The sequence below is a fragment of the Denticeps clupeoides genome, chromosome 15 (assembly GCF_900700375.1).
Source record: "Denticeps clupeoides chromosome 15, fDenClu1.1, whole genome shotgun sequence".
Lineage (NCBI taxonomy): Eukaryota > Metazoa > Chordata > Actinopteri > Clupeiformes > Denticipitidae > Denticeps > Denticeps clupeoides.
In genome coordinates, this window is record NC_041721.1 from 15,839,701 (window position 1) to 15,858,654 (window position 18,954).

Here is an 18,954-nt window from a genome sequence, read left to right on the forward strand (position 1 = left end):
AGTCCTCTGATACAGGAAGTGATCCAATGGACGTCCTTGGAGAAAATGAAGCTCTTCAGCAGTTCTTCAATGGTAAGAAGACCATGGCAAGAGGGAGCTCTTTTAATCGCCAGTGTGCATCAACAGGGACTTTAGTGGTTGTTTGCGCTTCGCAGTCACTGCTGCATGCGTGTGCTCGCTGTCACGCGTATGCAGGTTTCAGCTCGTATGCTGACAACCTCACGGCTGAAGAATGCTGGCATGTCCCACATCAGCCATCTCAGTGAAGCGTGGTCATTGCTCTCTAATGGGCCGTTCAGAACCTTCAGATGCCTTATTAATAAACCAGTAATGTAAAAAACTACAATGAAAAAAATGTTCTTGTCCTACTAATAGGTACACAATGTTACTAATTACTGCACTAGTCCTTTTGACTACCTTTTGCCATATGCACTGTTCATTTGAAAACTTAATTGATTCCATTATTATTAAGAACCATATAACCAATTAGAGACTGAAAATAGTCTATAATTACTTTTTTGGTGTCATTCCATCATAATAATAATGAAGCAATGATTTAGACTCATGTGTGAGACTCCTTATTGTGGTTGAAACTGACACAGCCCTGTATTTTCAGCCTGTGGCCATTAGAACCCATTTTCTTCATGTCTGAGGGAAGAAGTGCAGATTTAATCTCTTATCCCAGGTTCAGCATTCGCTCCCACAGTCAAGGTCACAGGTCCACAACTGAGTCATGAGGCAAGTGGATCAAGGCCAATACCCCAGTCCAAGCCAGAGGTCCCTTCCCGCTGTCCAAACTGGAGGAATTGCATCTGCATTTAACAAGCAATGTTCCATTAATGGTCACTAGAACATAATAATCCCTGTTTGAAGACAAATAAGAGCAAGAACTTCCTTTAATACTTGCACATACAAATAAGGCTTGTTTCCTTTCGATTCTATTTAAATAGCTGGATTTTATTTATCCATCAATAGCCAGCTAATGGTTTAACATTAACCTTGCTCCATGCTTGTCACGAGTGAAACTACAAAGCACAAATATATAATCTTGTATGAGTTTACAGTCAAGTTGCAGCAGTCGAGTGTTTCACATGATTCTAATTTAGGTCATTTAAATTCGTTTTCGTCAAAACGGTTTTAGCTCAGAGGTTATATATTATACCATAACAGTAAATATGTTTGCTGTGCACAATGAATTTTAGTCAGTTATATAATTCATTATTTATTTAGTATGCATGTATTTAAGTCAGTTAGTATTTCAATCAGGTGCCATAGCCCCAAATGTACAGTTAGATGTTAGAAAGGTGGTTTTGGTAAGATACACAGTGGATATCAAGGGGAGGTTAATGCGCAGTCAAAAACTCGACATGCATTGTGAGGTAAAGGCAGTAGTTATTGTCGTTATGGGCACTGAGCACAATGAGGTTAGTGAAGAAAACATCTGTACAAAATGTAATGACATCACAGCATGCTCATTTCTCTTCAGGCCAGGATGTCAGTGGCGTGCTGGAGAGCGTGGCGGTGGAGCAGTGCATTCTGGAGCAAGGCATCCTTCAACAGTACCTCAGCTGTGATGTGGAGCACACTAGCATGTGAGTGCACTATGCATCCTGTGCACGCACTTCCACACCCACAAAATGAGATCACAGGGGGGGACTTTCCGCAAAACTGAAAAACGGAGACATTACAGAATCTGAATGCGCTGGAAAGAGCTGGGTCAGCAAATGACGGCCTAGACAGCCGTAAAACACAGAATACACAGATGCGTCGGCAGTGTGTTTCAGTCGTGCACGGACATTGCTGCACCACAATAACCCCAGACAACAAGATCTAAACTGCCCTTCATCAGATTATCAGTAAAGCAGGCCAGCACCTTGGGGCATTATACAACTTGCATAAAGCATTATGGCTCTTGCAAATTCCCTCCGACTTTACGGGATGCCCCAAATCCTATGGGAACAAGGGAGAGGGTTTGTGCAGTTATGACCTAGTAAAAAAAAAAAAAAAAAAAAAAACGAGGTCAACAACATCAATAACGGCATAACGAGAAATATAAACCAATAAAAATAAGCACAAAAGGGGAATCCCACGAGCGCTGACAATTTCCTGTCTGCAATTTCCCAGCATGCTGCCCGAATCACCCCCAGACTCTGGATCAGAGCCGTGCTCCCCGCCACAAATGCCAGGTAAGGCGTGATGTCATTTGACTGTATAGATAGACATGATGTGTAGACTGTAAAAAGTTTTTTAAATGCTTGCTTACATTAATATATGGAAGGAAACATTCAGCGGCTTTTGTACAACTTGGAACTGGGCCACTGATGCACCACTTTTCTCCTCTTATCATGCAGATGTGCAATATGTCTCCAACAACTTTGTTCACCAGCTCAACCAGGATGCCTTCCCCCACATATCCCGAAACTCCTCATCCTCCTGTCGCTTTAAAGACAGACCCCAAGCCCCATTCACCAGCATATCAAACCCTCCCCAACAGCATCAGCGTGGCACCATGATGACCAGCATGGTCCCCGACCAGCCTGTTCCTGACTTCTCCCTTCACACACATTACCTGAGCCCAGCAGGCAGCACCCCACACACGCCGGCAGTCCATGAGACCCTCCAGCAAACCCCGTGCATAGGCCCAGGTGGGGCCTACCCAAGGACTACTGCCCCCTCGGCCTCTCCCTGTCTCCCACAGAGCTCGGCGTGTCCCGAACTGGGCTACCAGTTCCTACACCATAAACCTGGACCGGCGGTGGGGTGAGGTGGATCACTCTTGCAGCTCTGTGTGGCAAATGAACCATTTAGACTCTTCTGCAGTATTTCATTTATACCCGGGAGTTCTGATAGTAAACTGAAAACAAATTTTTCTAGTATTATTCAGTAATGAAATTTTGTTTAGTTTAGTTTTTGACACCATTTAATGATGATCAGGACATGCTATGATACTAGTTCACTTCCTGTGTATAAACCTTCTTCTTCAGGTCTCTCCTGCATGAAACCAAGAAAAGGAGACGGTCAGGGTCATTAGAATCAGATACAGACCCTGGGGTGTGGACCAAAGCTCCGTACTGTGAGTTTAAGCTTTATTCTGGTGCTAACTGTTCACATGTCTCACCTACAGCACACAAATTGATACCCTAGTAGCAGATAGGGCATTGTTTTACCTACAGAACCGCATATGCATGCTAACATGGCCCAGAAATATTTTTACGCAAGGATTGAATGCAGGGAGGCAGATAAGTTACCTTCAGGTTAATCTGCGAACGTGTTTCGGAGATTGATGTTGACGTTTGTATTAGGGAAGGATTTGGGAAGGGACAGGATGAGTCACGTTATCTCATCTCCTTGTTGCTCCCGGTCACGGGGATGGAATCATGTGACAGTACCCCCCTCCAGGGCAGACTCCCAACAGCCCCAGAGTGCAGTCGGTACGCTGCCGGTACTCAGTCACCAAGGAGGGGTCCAGGATGAAGCGACTCAGGATCCACAAATGCTCTTCCGGTCTGTAACCAGCCCAGTGCAACAGATACTGGACTCACCGACCCCTGCGATGAGAATCGATGATTCGGATCTGGAGCCGGTGGATTGAGGGATGAAGTGATGAAGGGTTTCAGTCTGTTGACATGGAACACTGGGTGGAAGATGAAGTTGGTAGGTGAGGGGATTCAGTTGACTGAGGATTCGTAATGGACCGATGTACCGAGGGGACATTTTGTGTGACTCGGTCTGGAGACAGAGATCTTGAGTGGACAGCCACACTCTCTGTCCCACTTGGAAGCGCAGTCGCCATGGGTGTTGTTGGTCATATTGGGCCAACGTCAGGTGGGTGGATGCGATGAGGGCCAACCGCGCTGTTCTCCAGGTGTTTCTGCAGCCACTTGTGGGCACCTGGTGGGTGAAGATGGCCGGTTGGAATCCGTAGCAGACCTCAAAAGGGCTGTGTCCTTTGGCAGAGGAAACCTGCAGGTTATGGGCCAGTTCCACCCAAAGGAGGAAACCTGGCAAGGTCCGAAGCCGAATGGTCCGAAGCCACCTTGCCATTGGTCTGAGGGTGGTCGCAAGAGGAGAGACTACAGGTGGAACCGATGAGGTGACAGAATGCCTTTCACACAGCTGAGACAATTTGAGGTCCTCAATCAGAGATAATGTCTGTCAGACCTCAAAGACATGCTGGAGCATGAGGTTAGCAGTTGTGGCAGAGGAAGGGATGCCTTATAAAAGCGATCCACTATGGTCAGGGTGGTGGGTGGTCATTCCAATGCCTTCAGACCGGTGATGAAGTCCAAGGCGAGGTGGGTCCAGGGACGACGAGGAAATGGAAGAGGGCACATGGGACCAACTTTAGGAGTGTTAGGAGTCTTGGCCTGGGCACAGACATCACTGACGTCCATGTAGGCCTGTACATCCCTTTGAAATGACAGCCACCAGAACACCCGGAGAATGAACGAGATGGTCCGTTGGAGTCCTGGATGGCTAGAGAGGACAGAGGAGTGACCCCAGGGAAGGACATCGGACCGGAAGGTTTTGGGAATGTGCAGGGACCGTGGTGGGCCGTTGGCTGGGCCGGAGTCTGACGTCTGGGTGGCCTGGACCTTAGTCTCCAGGGACCACTGGAGAGGGCCTAGGGTGTGGTGGGAAGGATTGGTTTGGGTTCAGAAGGAGAGGAGTATGGAATGTGCTGTCAGGACAGGAAATCAACTTTCTGATTCTTGGAACCAGGACGGTAGGACAGCACATTCCATACTCCTAGAGAAGAAGCAAACACGGGTGCAGTTTCTGGTCTAGGCCGCGTTGTGAGAGGACAGTGCCAGCACCCACAATAAAAGGAAGTGAAGGACACTTCCAGATGTTGGAGGACAAGGGCAGTGGTGAAACGAAGGCACAGGGACTTAAAGGCATGGATGGCATCTGGTGTCATGTGAAAAGGCTGTGTTGAGGGTGAGAGCAGTAAATGAGGCTGCGACTGTATAGTGGCCACAGATGAAGCGACAATAGAAATTTGCAAACCCAAGAAACCATTGCAGTTGTTTCAGCGTCGTGGGTAGGTGCCATGATGCCACTGCTTCCAGCTTCTTAGGCTCCATGGCCACACTCTGGGGTGAGATAGTAAAGCTCAGAACTGCTCTCATGTGTTGGATGTGGGTATCCAGGGTTGGTGACAAAACATGAGAGATCTTACTTGGGACAAGGTGATTGAGAGCTGAGTCAAAATGATAAAAGCCAATCAATGACTGAGCAGCTGGCAGTGGCCATCTTGCCAATTTATGAGAGTCACGTTACCTCATCTCCGTGTTGCTCCGAGTCGCGTGGATGGAGTCATGTGACACATCCTAAGAGAAAGTTGGACAATAACATAGAGAGAGACATGTTATGCACATTATGTAGTTTTAACCAAAGCTCTGAACACATCGGTACATGCAGAAGACACACTGGGTTCACGTCAAGGTTCCCTTCATCACCCAGTTGATCTTGCATTCGCAAGAAAACATCATAAGCAGAGCATTTAGACAAGCAATTTACAATTGATAGAATAATAGCAGAAAACAAATCACATTTTCCCAATAGCCTCCACATTTTTTACTTTAAACATTCTTATTAATTTGCTTATTAGAATGAGGAAATCACTACATCAGAATTAATTGTTACTCCCAATCCGTTAATATTGTTAATATTCTAATAAAAACATACAGGTGCTAATGTAAATGTGATTCTTTTTCTTCTTTCACTCTCGTAGTACACTCTGAAGGCGGAGCCTGTGACATGGCAGCATACGAAAGTGACATGCCAGGTGGCAGCCCCGGACAGGGAGGGTACCAGCTGCTGTCATGGGACCAGTACCAGTCTGGCCAGTGGTGCTCGCTCTACAATAGCAGCTACGAGAGCCTGTTAGTCTCTAAGATGCAACTCCAGGCATAAGTTGTCTATGCTCCAACCACAAACATCTTATTTATCTCTGATTTTTGTCTCTAAGCCCACCTCCTGCCTATCATGTGGACACAGACAAAGGTTTTAACTACTCTCCAGCCGACGAGGCCTTTGTGTGCCAGAAGAAGAACCACTTCCAGCTCACGGTTCACATTGGGATGGCAGGGGAACCGAAGTATGTCAGAACCCCACAGGGGCCTGAGGCAATTGACAGCTTCTACTTGAAGGTCTTCGGTGTGAAGTTTGAAGATCAAATTCACATTGTCACCATTGAACAATCACAGTCAGATCGTAGCAAGAAGACTTTTCATCCTGTCAAGTGAGTTCCCCTCCCTTTCTGGTTCAGTGTCCACGTTTAAAGGATAATTCTAATGCATGTTCCATCAGGGTAGATCTGCCTGGAAACAAGATCACCAAAGTAACGTTGGGGCGGCTGCACTTCAGTGAGACCACAGCTAACAACATGAGGAAAAAGGGCAAGCCAAATCCTCATCAAAGGTTGGTGAAACTATTAGCTTTTAAAAAAACAAGCAAACGTTCACCCCAAAATTCCATCCTAAAACAGGAATCCATCTGGGTCTCTTGCAGGTATTTCATGATGGTTGTGGGTCTCTATGCCTCAGTGAAGGAGGGTAGCCATCTTTTGGGAGCACATGTGTCTGAAAGAATAATAGTCAGGGTGAGTGTAATTACTGAAATTTGCTTTGTGGAAAAGCTAATGGTCCTACATTTGTCAGTACAAGCTGAACATTCTTACTATATAGGTCCAGATTAGCACGTCCAACATACTGTTTACTATTATATACTGTAATAGACTAGTGGATGCTAGCCTAGAAGGTAAAACATTTGTCACAGGTTCGACCCCCACTTACTACCATTGTGTCCCAGACCAAAACACTTAACCCTGAGTTTCTCCAGGAGGACTGTCCCTGTAAGACTCTCTAAATTACGACATCTGATACATGCTGTACATGTATTATATATGTCTGAGATGACCGTTATATACTCATCAATAGGCTTCAAACCCTGGCCAGTTTGAGAACGACAATGAGGTTCTCTGGCAGAGAGGCCAGGCCCCAGACTCAATGGTGTGCCATGGGAGGGTGGGCATCAACACTGACATGCCTGATGAGGCTCTGGTGGTGTGTGGGAATGTCAAGGTCATGGGATCGGTCATGCACCCCTCTGACAGGAGGGCAAAAGAGAACATACAGGAGGTGGGTGCAGAGTCTTACGAAGAGCAAACCAGACTGTAATACTGGTATGATGGAGTCTATTGGCTTTATTGGTGTAAACGTTTTACAGGTGAATCCAACAGAGCAGCTGAGACGAATAGCCCAGATGAGAATTGTGGAGTATGATTACAAACCTGAATTTGCTATGAAAATGGGGATGGACCGTGTCCACGAAACAGGTGCCGAGTCACTTTTTTCAAGCAACAATTTCAGCATGTGTCAGGTGAGAACATGCTAAACAACGGTATGTCTGATGTCCTAGGTATCATAGCACAGGAAGTAAAGGAGCTTTTGCCCAATGCTGTCAAGGAGGTTGGAGACATCACATGTTCAAATGGTGAGAAGATCCCCAACTTCCTCATGGTGGACAAAGTGAGTGTCCATTGCCTCTCTGGCTTTATACTCCAGTGTACTGAATACATTGACTAGGAAAGTTTTGATTTGGGTGTATTACATTGAGATGCAAGTTTCTTCCTATTGTCCTCATCAAATGATTAAGAGTTGTGAGCTACAGGCCAGACCTTTTCTATCTAAAACATGCTCAGCATTTATTGATACATTAATGTTTGCTTGTTCCCAGGAGCAAATCTTTATGGAGAACGTTGGTGCGGTGAAGCAGCTGTGCAAACTGACAGATAACCTGGAGACACGCATTCAGGAGCTGGAGGTTTGGAACACTCAACTGTCCAAGCTGAAGAAAATGGGCAGCCTCCGCTCATATCCCGGATCTAGCAAAGCACCCAACAACAAAGGGTGGGCAAATCAATTTAGTATCAGATGTATCTGATCAAATGAGTTTATATGCAACAGCTATTCTCCTTTAACAACCAAAAACGTTAGCTGGGATAATTCGAATCGTACAATTATAAAAAAATATATATAACTGTACATGCACCTGTGTACATGTACCGTATCACTAAGCTACACTAGCAAGGGTTCAACAGCCTTTCCTGCTCATTATAAAAGTAATAAAAACCAGCGCGGCAACATCTTCTTATGCAACATCACCTTTATCTCCTGGGTCAATCTGTTATCGATCAACAAACTTATGTGCGCCTTGTTCAAGGATAACTTCCATGTCTGCGGTGAACTGCAGTAAAAGTACAGTCGATAAATTCCCAGTCCTACAGTGAGACTTCTGAGGTTTACTGGTAATGTGTAATCTTTCCTGTCTCTTTAGCAACCCTCATAAAATGTCAGTTTAATGTCTACATAATTCTTGGTGGTGGACAGATTTTCTAGTGCAATACTACATTTACATTTATGGACGCCCTTATCCAGAGCGACTTACAATCAGTAGTTACAGGGACAGTCCCCCCCTGGAGCAACTTAGGGTTAAATGTCTTGCCCAGGGACACAATGGTAGTAAGCGGGATTTGAACCTGGGTCTTCTGGCTCATAGGCGAGTGTGTTACCCACTAGGCTACTACCACCCCACCACTAGGAAGTGTTATGGGTCCATTTAGAAAGGCTCTTTGCTTTTTATAGAAAACAATGGATTTGCCCATTATAAATGGCATCAGATTGATGAACAATGCTTCCCAAACTCTGCTAATGTTGTAAATGATTGTGGTAGCTGGAAATGACCGCAACCGGAGTTCCAATGGAACCAGTGCTCACTGATGCTTCACATTGCTTCATTCCTTACTAGAAACCTTGTTGCAATTATTTTAGTATGGCTGAAAACTGTCTGACTTTATAAATGAATATTTCTTTTTCATATTGTTCTTTTCAAAAGTTATTCCTGACTATGAAATATTTTTATCTGAGCGTGTGTGGATTTCATCCAGGAAGACACCACCCCATCACAATACCAATGTTTAACAAAAATTGGTACTTTTTACTTTCACAGGAAGGTCAATAGAACCAGCAGTGTGGCTCCTCCAAAGAAGCCCACGCCCAAGCCTAGTAAAGTAAGTCCAGTCGAGTGTTGATCCACCACTGTCCTTCCCCTCACAGTCCTCATCTCACAGTGCTCATGTCGCAGGAACACCTCTGGGAGAAATGCAAGCACTGCTTACACCACAGAGCTTTTCGGGCAAGCGTCATCTTGCTGGTGACCACAATGGCCTTCTGGTGAGTGCACTATTTGGTCCGTGCAATTAAATTAGCAAACGCGGGTCAAGCTGAGGTCAATGGCTGATCGTCAGATGGCGTTCAGGAAATCACGAGGATGTTTGCGTGGCTTCAGATTCAAAATGTCCTCTCATCCTAAACAGATCCATGTTTTACTCTGAGTATCCATTAAATACTTCTGCGAATTTCCAGACTGTATCTTTAGGGTAGGGATGAGGTATAAACCACTGTGTGAGATTTCAATGAAGACAAATTTCAAGCGACCTCTTCTTTTATCTGCTGCAGTGTCATCTCAATTACCGCTCTGTACCTGCTCACATTAGAGGATGACCTAAAGTTTGGGGACAGGTACTAAAGCTCTCATCACCTTGTTCTAATCCTGCAGCTATTATAACCATAACCATACTATCCCTAGCAACATGAATAAACAGACATCAGATCATAATATTGCCCTGATACTTTTCTAATATTGCCATGCTGCCATTTTTTTTTTTTTTTACATTTGTAGCACCAACTCAACTGCATTTCCTGTGCCAACCATCAATACCCATCCCCCAACAGGTAGGCATGGACCCATAGAACATCTACCCCAACACTTCAACTATACTGTAACCTTTGTGAAGTGTTCATTTTCTTTTTTTTCTCCTCTACCTGAAAAAAGTGCACTCAACAGCGCCACCTGGCCCTTGGCCCCAGGAAGTGGATTTCTGCCACTTTTTGGAGTGTGCCGATGTGTACTGCTGCCCCTCAAGCTCAGCCGACAAATATAGAGCTTCACAAAGCAGCTCCATGCCATCCACTTTTTCAGGTCTGCTCACGTGTTATATGAAGTTGGTCTTATTCTCATTCCTACTAACACAATAGCATATAATTTTGTGCAGTGGTGGCCTAGCAGGTAAGGAAGCGGACCCGTAATCAGAAGGGTTCGAATCCCTGAACTGCCAAGGTGCCACCGAGCAAAGCACCGTCCCCACACACTGCTCCCCGGGCGCCTGTCATGGCTGCCCACTGCTCACCAAGGGTGATGGTTAAAAGCAGAGGACACATTTCGTTGTGTCACCTTGTGCTGTGCTGCAGTGATTTACAATGACAATCACTTCACTTCATTCCACTCAAGATATTACTCTGACCTTCATAACCATATCATGACTAATTGTACCGTATGACTTTTGGGTTGAATGCTGCTTTATTTCTCCTCAGACGAAAGAGAACAGTTTCTGGAAAAGCTCAGAAACTCATCAGACTGTGAGCATTTTATTTTATTTTTGCAATATTCCTACATCATAGGAATTTTTATGTGACATAGTGACATCACCAGTCTGTTTTTCTTTATATATCTGCAGGGACAAACACGACCATCCATTCCATCTACATACTGCAGAATCTGCAGGTCATTGACCAGCGATACTGTAACGGAAAGTGTGGGTGAGCAGCCACCTCTGGGTTTTATAGATTTTATAAATGGTTAAACAAGGGCCGACTGGAAAAAGGGCTGACTCTCTCCTGAAAGACCAAGAGGTGGCGGTAGAGTGTTAATAATCAATACAAATCCAAAGAGTTGTTATGTAATTTTTATGATACAATACATTTCTGAACTTGAAACAACTGATGCAGTTGCGTCCAATAAGGTGAAATTAAAGCAGTGCACATGCGTATAATTCCCATAAAATTCCTTTGTTTAATGAGAAAATATTATACAAATTTCCTCAAAAATAAATGTGCTTTTGCAACAGTGAAGATCTAGGGCTGTTTTTTTGTATTATAGTTGTGCGTTTCCTGCTGTTCCTCCACAGGCCGGGCAACTACAGCTACTCGATCCCCATCAGCAGGTTCGTCCCTCTCAACATGCGGATCACCCTGCTGATGAAGTGAGTGCTGCCTCTGTGACTCGGCCACTTTGTCCTCTGACTGAATCGTTCAGCGGCGCCCGGCCACCCACTGGCTTTTGTGCGTGATTGTAGGTGATCAGCCCTAATCTGCTGATGCCTGATCATCAAAGAATCTGACACCGCAGGCTATGTTTTTGCCAAGGTTGTAAGAGGATAAAGGCGTCCTTGTTTAGCTGCCTTCTGGTCTCCTTGGAGGGACGTTCTGATAGCACAAATTCTTTTTTTTTCTTGACTTTTAAAAAAATCCTTGTAAATCACGAACTTTTCACCGTACGACCTATTTATTGGGTTTGACTTGACTATGATTTGTTTGACCCCTGACCTACTCTCGCCAACAGCACCACAGAGCTTCTGGTGGTTCACCTGTGCAAGTATGACGTGTCAGATGAATGTTCTGCAGTCATGGATTACAGCAAGAACGAAGTTGACACTCACAGCAACACGCAGGTACGCTTACCATTAACACTGTTGGCACGGCTCCGGCCCTGACCTCTAACCTCTTAACACTCCATCAGCTAAATCGACGTAGTGGCTGCATCAACAATATGTAATTAGTGCATACTGAGGATGACTTATCTGTGGTGTTGATTACTGGAGTCTTTAAGGGTTTCTCTTGTCTGGAATTTACATAAATTCAATGACAAAATGTTCGAATGATCGACATCTCCGGTCTACAGGGATACCTTCATGAGTGGATATTACCAGTGGCTCGGCTACACAAAAGTTACTTCCATTTTCGTGCTACTGTGGCTGTAAGTGCCTGTGTTATTCTTTCTTCTTTCCTTTGCAGGAGAAAATGCTGTAGCATAGTGTGAGATTTCAGAAGAACTAAGGCAGACAAACCAGAACACACAAACAGATATTTATGTTCATCATCTCATCTTAACAGTAACATGTTATATATGTACAAGACAAAAATCTTGGATACAGTGTACCAGCATAAGTATGCAAATAACCCCAGTAGCAATAAGGGCGGAGCATGATGCTCCCTGACAGTGCACCATGACCAAACGATTTAAAGAATAATCTTCTTTTTTTTTTTATTTACAGGGACAAGCAGACTGCAATACCGACCCCAACTTTGTGAAGCTGCTGTTTACAGATTATCATTTCCACTTTTATCGTATCTGTGACTGATTGTGTTTGCGTGTGTGTCTATGCATGTGTGTGTATGTGTGTGAGAGAGAGAGAGAGAGAGAGAGGGAAAGAGAGAGAAATAGCGAAGGAATCTAATAATAAGGCTGAAGCCTTGTATTCAGTGTTCCCTGATTCTAAATACTGTTGTTGTGCACAAATCAGTGTCACTATTATTACATAATAGAAGTCTGCTCTTTTATGACTGCATTATTAGTTTAATGTGTTATTTTAGTCACTAATTTCTTTTTGCACTATTTAAAAATGAATGTACAATTGATGATCAACAGGCTAGAATGAAGTAGAAAAAATGTCACATTTTTTGATACGCAGAAGAGCCGTGTATTTTTACATACTTGACAAATCCCATTTGTATTTCAGTCTTGAGAAATGTTTTATTTGAAGTTACAGTCAGATTCTGGATAGAGGCTGAGCTCATTGCAAAATGACATTAGAGGCAATTCACCCACAGATCTGGCACCTTGGACCGTGTATTATTCTGCCATTCCCGGCTGCATGAAGTGTCTCTGCTGTTGTCTGTTTGCCTGTACAAAGCGTTGGAATCTCCATTAAATTCTTCTGAACTTCTTTTTCACCAGTCAGAGTACCACATCTTAGTGGCAAAATAAGAACAGCTTTCTTATTTTACACCTGTTAGTTCTTTGCTGACATGGCAGTAAGTGTATTGGCAGAATTGCCACTTGTAAGTAAAAAAAAAAACTGAATCTGTTTATTCCTTTCATGGCAGATTGATACATGATTTTATCATATATTGATAAAATATGTTCTGACAGGCATATTTTATCTTGCTCGGCATGCACTCCAGTAGGGGAACAAATGGCTACAGTTTTGTGTGTTGTAGTTATAGGGGTGGTAGTCCAGTGGGTAAGACATGGGTGGGTGGTAGTGGCCTAGCGGGTAACACACTCGCCTATGAACCAGAAGACCCGGGTTCAAATCCCACTTACTACCATTGTGTCCCTGAGCCAGACACTTAACCCTGAGTGTCTCCAGGGGGGGACTGTCCCTGTAACTACTGATTGTAAGTCACTCTGGATAAGGGCGTCTGATAAATGCCGTAAAATGAAAAAAAAATGTTATATGGTCGCACGTGGAGAGGATCATCTCTAAATAACTCTAGCGCCCCCGCTGCCTGACTGCGGTACCATGTTCTCACCACGCATTTCAATGAGAAAACAGGCAAGTCATGAACGATCGTATCGTCAGTTCAACCAACCACACTGCACATACTGAAATGAGATGAAGCTGACATGCGTAGGGTAACGGTGCTGTTTTGGTGCTCAAGTACGATAATAATAATGGCACTATTAAATGTGCAAAAGAGCGAATAGTAGTATTATGTTATTTAGGGGTGTTCTAATATTAAACATAGACATTAATCTGATTGTCATCTGAATCCATTAGTGCTTAGAGTGATATTTTAAACAAAACATATAATGTGTAGAGTGCTGGAAAGCTTCAGTTTATGCACACGTAGACGCACATGCAGAAGGTAATATGAGTGCAATAGGAGTGTTCACCCACGCTTCCTCAAAATTTCACGCACCCTGTATTCGATTTTCCTCCCGTCACTCTGCACGTTGCAAGTGTTGATGGAAGAGAGTGTGGGTTATGTGTGAGACAGAGCGATAGAAATGTGTGGAGCAGTAAATGTGTGTGTGTGTGTGTGTATGTGACAGCACCCTCGCACAGATGCTGTCGTGACAAAGGACACCAGTGAAGGGTGGACTAGAACAAAGGACTCCTCCTTTCCACCCTCTCGAGGGTCAGTGTGACAAGCATCTTGGCCGGCCACTTATCTAGGACAAGCAGAGCGCAGAACCGAGAGAGTGACCCTGTGGCACTTTTACATGAATGGATTTGAGACGGCTTTTGACATGAGGTGGCACTGTCATTTGACACTGAGCTCATCTGTTATGTCAGGTCTGCCTCTCCCGAGTTATTCGACTCTCCTTTCTTCAAGGCTCATAGAATAGTAAGAATAAAAAAACTGAATTGTTACACGTGTCTATACAGCGTGTTATTATTATTTAAGTCATTTGGAATGACATCTTTTCAATACGCCACTGATCTCAGAACAGTTTGTTTCTCAGAATGTGGTAGAGTTTATTGTGACTATTCATAATGTCCATAGTGTAGTACAGTCTCAGTACAGTAAAATGCTCAGTCTTCAGTACTTTGAACAAAGCCAGAATTGTTCATATTAGAAATAAAACTGTCTCCTGTGTAAGCTGGTTAATTTGGCCTATACAGCTGTTTTTCACTGCTGGTCACAAGGGTGGTATGAATACTTTTGGAAATGGTACTTTAGGCTTTTTTACTGCTGACGGGGTGACTGGAATAGAATCATGGTATATTAATCACGGTATAATCAGCGATATTAGTATTTTTAAAATGATGTCAGTCCACGCTTAGTACATCCAGAACCCCAACACCCAAATGATGGACAGGGTACCCTTTGTCCAGTCTGCTGGTGGAATGTGTTTTGCAGGTTGTCGTATATTAATGTGGTGGTTCAGTAGCACCCCACAGCCACCCATGGTGTGTTTTATGTCCCTGGCATGCCAGAGGGAAGTGGCTGGTGGAAAACGGGGAGTTAGGAGGCGGGTGGAATTTGGTGAGGCAGTTCATGCTGGCACTGTAACCGAATACTGACCACTGAAGCTGAGGAAGCTTTTTGCTTTTTGTTCGTGGAGGGCTTCTTCTGTGATATAAAAAGGTCAGTATGAGGACTTCTGGGTGGACATTTTGATGTTCAGCTACTTGAAACACCTCTATAATTCCTGTAGAAAAATTCAAAGGACCAATGCAAAGCAAACTCTCTGTTAATATAAAGTACACACCATGTGGAAAGCCACACAGGTCTGAAGGACACTTAAGCCCCCCAGTTCTTATGACTTATTCAGGCCAGCGGTAAAGGCTAATTAGACGCGAGCGAGATGCAGAACGAAGGGGGGGAAGAAGGACAGGACAGGAGGAAACTCATCTCTCCTTCTATCTGCTTGGTTTGGACTGCTGGAAGGAGAAACCATAGAAGCGCTGCATTATTGACGAACGCAGTGGAGTAGAAGTCGGGCGCCCTGTGGGCCTGGCAGTGGCACTCCGTGCTGGCTGGGCGAGGGAGGCGCAGCAATGGCTCCCCCTTTCACTGACCTCACGTCTGCACGTACTGACGCTGGAAATGTGGTAAGTGACTTTGGTGGCGTCGGTGTACAGTGGCCTGCCGGGTTTTTACGGGAGGGGGAAATCAATGTAGTCGTGTTAAATTGCCGTGTGTTCACTTTTAATTGTGTGATGCTTTCAGGGTGTTTTCTTTGGGGTCAATAATAATTTATACTTTACTGCATAGTTTATATTGCTTCACACAACATAAAAATATGAACCATGAATAAATACCAGAAATACAAATCGTTCAGACATTTTATTGAAATCAGGATGCTGTATGGTCACTATGCATTATGAAGGATATTTTTAAGAATGTATTATAAGAAAAACATTTAGCTTGTTAGTTTTTTTTTTTACTAGAGTAAAAAATTAGATTAGCATGCTCGACAGCTTCATGAGATCATTGACATGGGTAAACCAGAATGTGAAATGCTGGGATCATTCACATATGAAACATTTTACATTTTCGTTTTCCACATAAGTTCACATGCAACTTCATAGATTATAATCTTCTGTTCAGTATACACACAATGCAAAAAAAAGAGTTGTAGAAGTCCATAGTGCACAAATATTGCGTGTCGTTTACGCATGACGAAAAATAGGTACGTAAGTGGCACTTTGATGGACACTAGAAGCAAAAAAAAAAAAATAGCAGCCAAGTCAAGCCATTATGGTGATCTGGTGCCGGTTGTTGGACCGACACACAAGGCTAAAGAACAATAGGAGCAGGAGCCTAATTGTATTATTACGCTTGGGTGTCCATTCGGCTCCTCTTGCAGGAGCCCAGCACTATTCCAAGGACGCTGCTCCTGAGCTGTAAGCACAAAAGAGAAATGTCGCACCCTGACGGCGTGTCAGCGGCACCGACCTGTAGCCGCGGCCCAATGTGCCGCGCACCTGCTGGAAACGGAAGCCTGCAGCCGCCGCGCCCTCCCACATGTCCCCGCACCTGAGCTGGCCGCCTGCAGTAAATAAGCTCAAGTCAGCTGCGGCGGGGCCGGTGTCGGGTTCGCCCGCGACAGCACTCTCGCGGCCCGCAGGCCTGATTTGATTACTGCTAACGCCTGCCGGGCCGGGCCAAACCGTTCCTCGTTCACCGCGGCCGCTGGTGGTAATATCCAGGTCAAGGTGATGTTGGAGGCTACGACGCGGAGTGATGATGCTGCAGTCAACTCAGTTTTGTGTCTGTGTGCGCATTTGAATGGCTGCGTGCTCCGGGGTCGTGTCCTCCTTCAACTGGAAGTCGCTGGACAGGAAGTTGTCTCAGATTGTGGAGCAGCAGAGGATTGGTTCAGGAGAGAGAGAGTCCAGGTAAGAGGGAATTTTCTTCTTTTCTTCTTCGGGTCGCCGTGTTCGATGGGTTTCAGAACACACGAGGCACTACTTTCGAACTGGTGCTAGTGGCGCTTTCACTGCACCGTACTTTTCCTTACTAACCCCAAATCTGTACCTGCTAGCAAAGTGTAGAGAGATTTGCATGGCCCTGTTTCAGTCAAACTAAGAACTGTTCAGCTCATACTGCAAAATACTGGACACAGATGACGCCTTTATTATGGAGTGTACGTCTACACAGTGAAATGTAAAAAAGGAACGTGTTGGACGCTTAAATGTACTGTAGAAATATTTAGGACTGAAGCGTTCTTAGACAGTCACTGGGCAGGCCGTCGAAGGGCATCTGCGAAACTGCTCAAGATAATTCATGAATAAGCAGGCTCTTCATATTTCAGATATTTGGATCTGGCCACGGCCTCTTCAGCAACCTTGCAGTGACTTGGCATGACGTGCCTATCATGGCATCCACCTGCAGTTTAAGACAACAGTGATCCCTTTTATTAATAAATCATTTTGTTGCATTCCATGTGAATGTAGCCCAGCATGTAAGAACTACACTATCTGGACGGCACTATTCAGGGGGATGTGGAAATATCAATTAAAAATCTAATTTCAAATAAATTGGGTTCCTGCATATTATGTCTGTGCATAATATGATGAAATATCTACCAAATGTATACCAAGTCCACACAGTTACCATTTTGTTGCTCACAAAATGCCTTTTGTATTTTTATTCACAATCAGATATAATCAGCCATTGCTGTTTGCCACCCCCATTGCAGCCTACCGTGGGCTGCTGTAATTTACCACTGAAAACAGAACAACCTTCAAATGATTATCTCACCATGAAACCAACAGCTGATAATTCCTCAGTATGCCATTTTAACCACCCATGTCCACTCAAATACATATAAAAACAGAAAATGGCACAAAGCAGCATCCCTCTTTTTAGCTTTGAGTGGGAAAAGATGATTTTTTAACTTAAGACATCCATGGTGCAATTCTTGCTGTCAGCTGATTTTATGTCATCATATTTTGGCCTCATTCAATGGGAAACTTATTCTTTGCAATTGGTTTGGCGTAATTCTCAAGAATCAGAATATGTGGATTAAGCACTTCACTGCAGCTGAAATCTATATGACTGATGTTGGTAGAGTGTTGTAAAGTAAGACCCTGATTCCGGCTAATGTATTATCCTGAGCCATGGCTACCTGAGCCACTGTGCTCCAGTGAAATACAGAACAGCCTATCAGATCACAGGAAGGCCTTATCTCACTGGAGGTAATGGCGATTACCTTGATTTTCCACCGCTTGGCATTGCACCTTCTGTTGAGGAGCAACACATAAACAGACCCAGAACCTTAAACACTGTGAAAGTAGCATACGGAATTCATATTCAGTTATTGTGATTAGTTGTGTATTTTATGTATTTTCCTATGGATCTTTGTCTTATCGTTTACCCCACAGAGAACGTCTGTCCTCACCAATCAAAAAGGCAATGCAGAAGGATGACCCGGCCATGGTCGATCTGTATGAGCAGCAGAGAAAGCTGGAGGACAACCAGTGTTTACTGGCAGAGGTAACACAGTCATTGAACAAAGCCTTTTGATATAGTCTTTTTTTTTGTATAGTTTCTTATAAAATGTCTGATTAATGGCCTTTGTCAAACATATTTAGTTCTAAACCAGCACCAAGCACGTTTACAGACATAAAATTAGCTTGGAAGACAACAACAACATTTATTTCTTATATAGCCCAAAATCACATACAGTATGTCTCAATGGGCTTTGACAGGCCCTACAGTTGACACCCCCCACACTTGACAACACAGGAATATTGTGGAAATGCAAGTGCAAGAGAGCAGAAGCTCAAATTGAACATCACACAGCTCAGTGATGTAGGACATGGGGGCACATGGGCCTCTGTCAAGCTCTATGTTCACTCCTATCATAACGTAGGTGTAAAAGGGAGATTGGGGGAGTGTAGTGTAGTGTAGGTCTAATGTAGTAGTAAATAAGCCAGTTCAGACAGTTTCCCAATAAACCTCTATCCTGATGATCCATCCCATAATTGTCATTGTCACATGTGACAGACCACAGCAGAGCACCCAGTGAAATGTAGCCTCTGCTTTTAACGCATCCCTTGAGTAAGCAGTTGGCAGCTATGAAAGGTTC

General features: G+C 44.2%; 1 protein-coding gene across 1 annotated transcript; it reads left to right on the top strand.

Moving 5' to 3' along the window:
- myrfl (myelin regulatory factor like) lies at positions 1 to 12,748 on the top strand. The gene is made up of 24 exons (XM_028955301.1): positions 1 to 72; positions 1,487 to 1,592; positions 2,125 to 2,186; positions 2,352 to 2,760; positions 2,985 to 3,073; positions 5,738 to 5,888; positions 5,975 to 6,247; positions 6,316 to 6,426; positions 6,517 to 6,607; positions 6,945 to 7,145; positions 7,234 to 7,342; positions 7,426 to 7,535; positions 7,744 to 7,916; positions 9,016 to 9,076; positions 9,151 to 9,239; positions 9,525 to 9,587; positions 9,748 to 9,800; positions 9,901 to 10,047; positions 10,440 to 10,484; positions 10,583 to 10,664; positions 11,033 to 11,107; positions 11,467 to 11,575; positions 11,806 to 11,880; positions 12,179 to 12,748. The coding sequence occupies exons 1-24, from the start codon at positions 27 to 29 to the stop codon at positions 12,263 to 12,265; spliced, it is 2,817 nt and encodes a 938-aa protein (XP_028811134.1). The 5' UTR covers positions 1 to 26; the 3' UTR covers positions 12,266 to 12,748.
- The last annotated feature ends 6,206 nt before the right edge of the window (positions 12,749 to 18,954 follow it).

Coding starts and splice junctions, on each gene's coding strand:
- myrfl (XM_028955301.1), top strand. CDS start 27: ATGGACGTCCTTGGAGAAAATGAAGCTCTTCAGCAGTTCTTCAATG. Junction 2,187..2,351: donor CTCCCCGCCACAAATGCCAG/GTAAGGCGTGAT, acceptor CTTATCATGCAG/ATGTGCAATATGTCTCCAAC. Junction 10,665..11,032: donor TACTGTAACGGAAAGTGTGG/GTGAGCAGCCAC, acceptor GTTCCTCCACAG/GCCGGGCAACTACAGCTACT.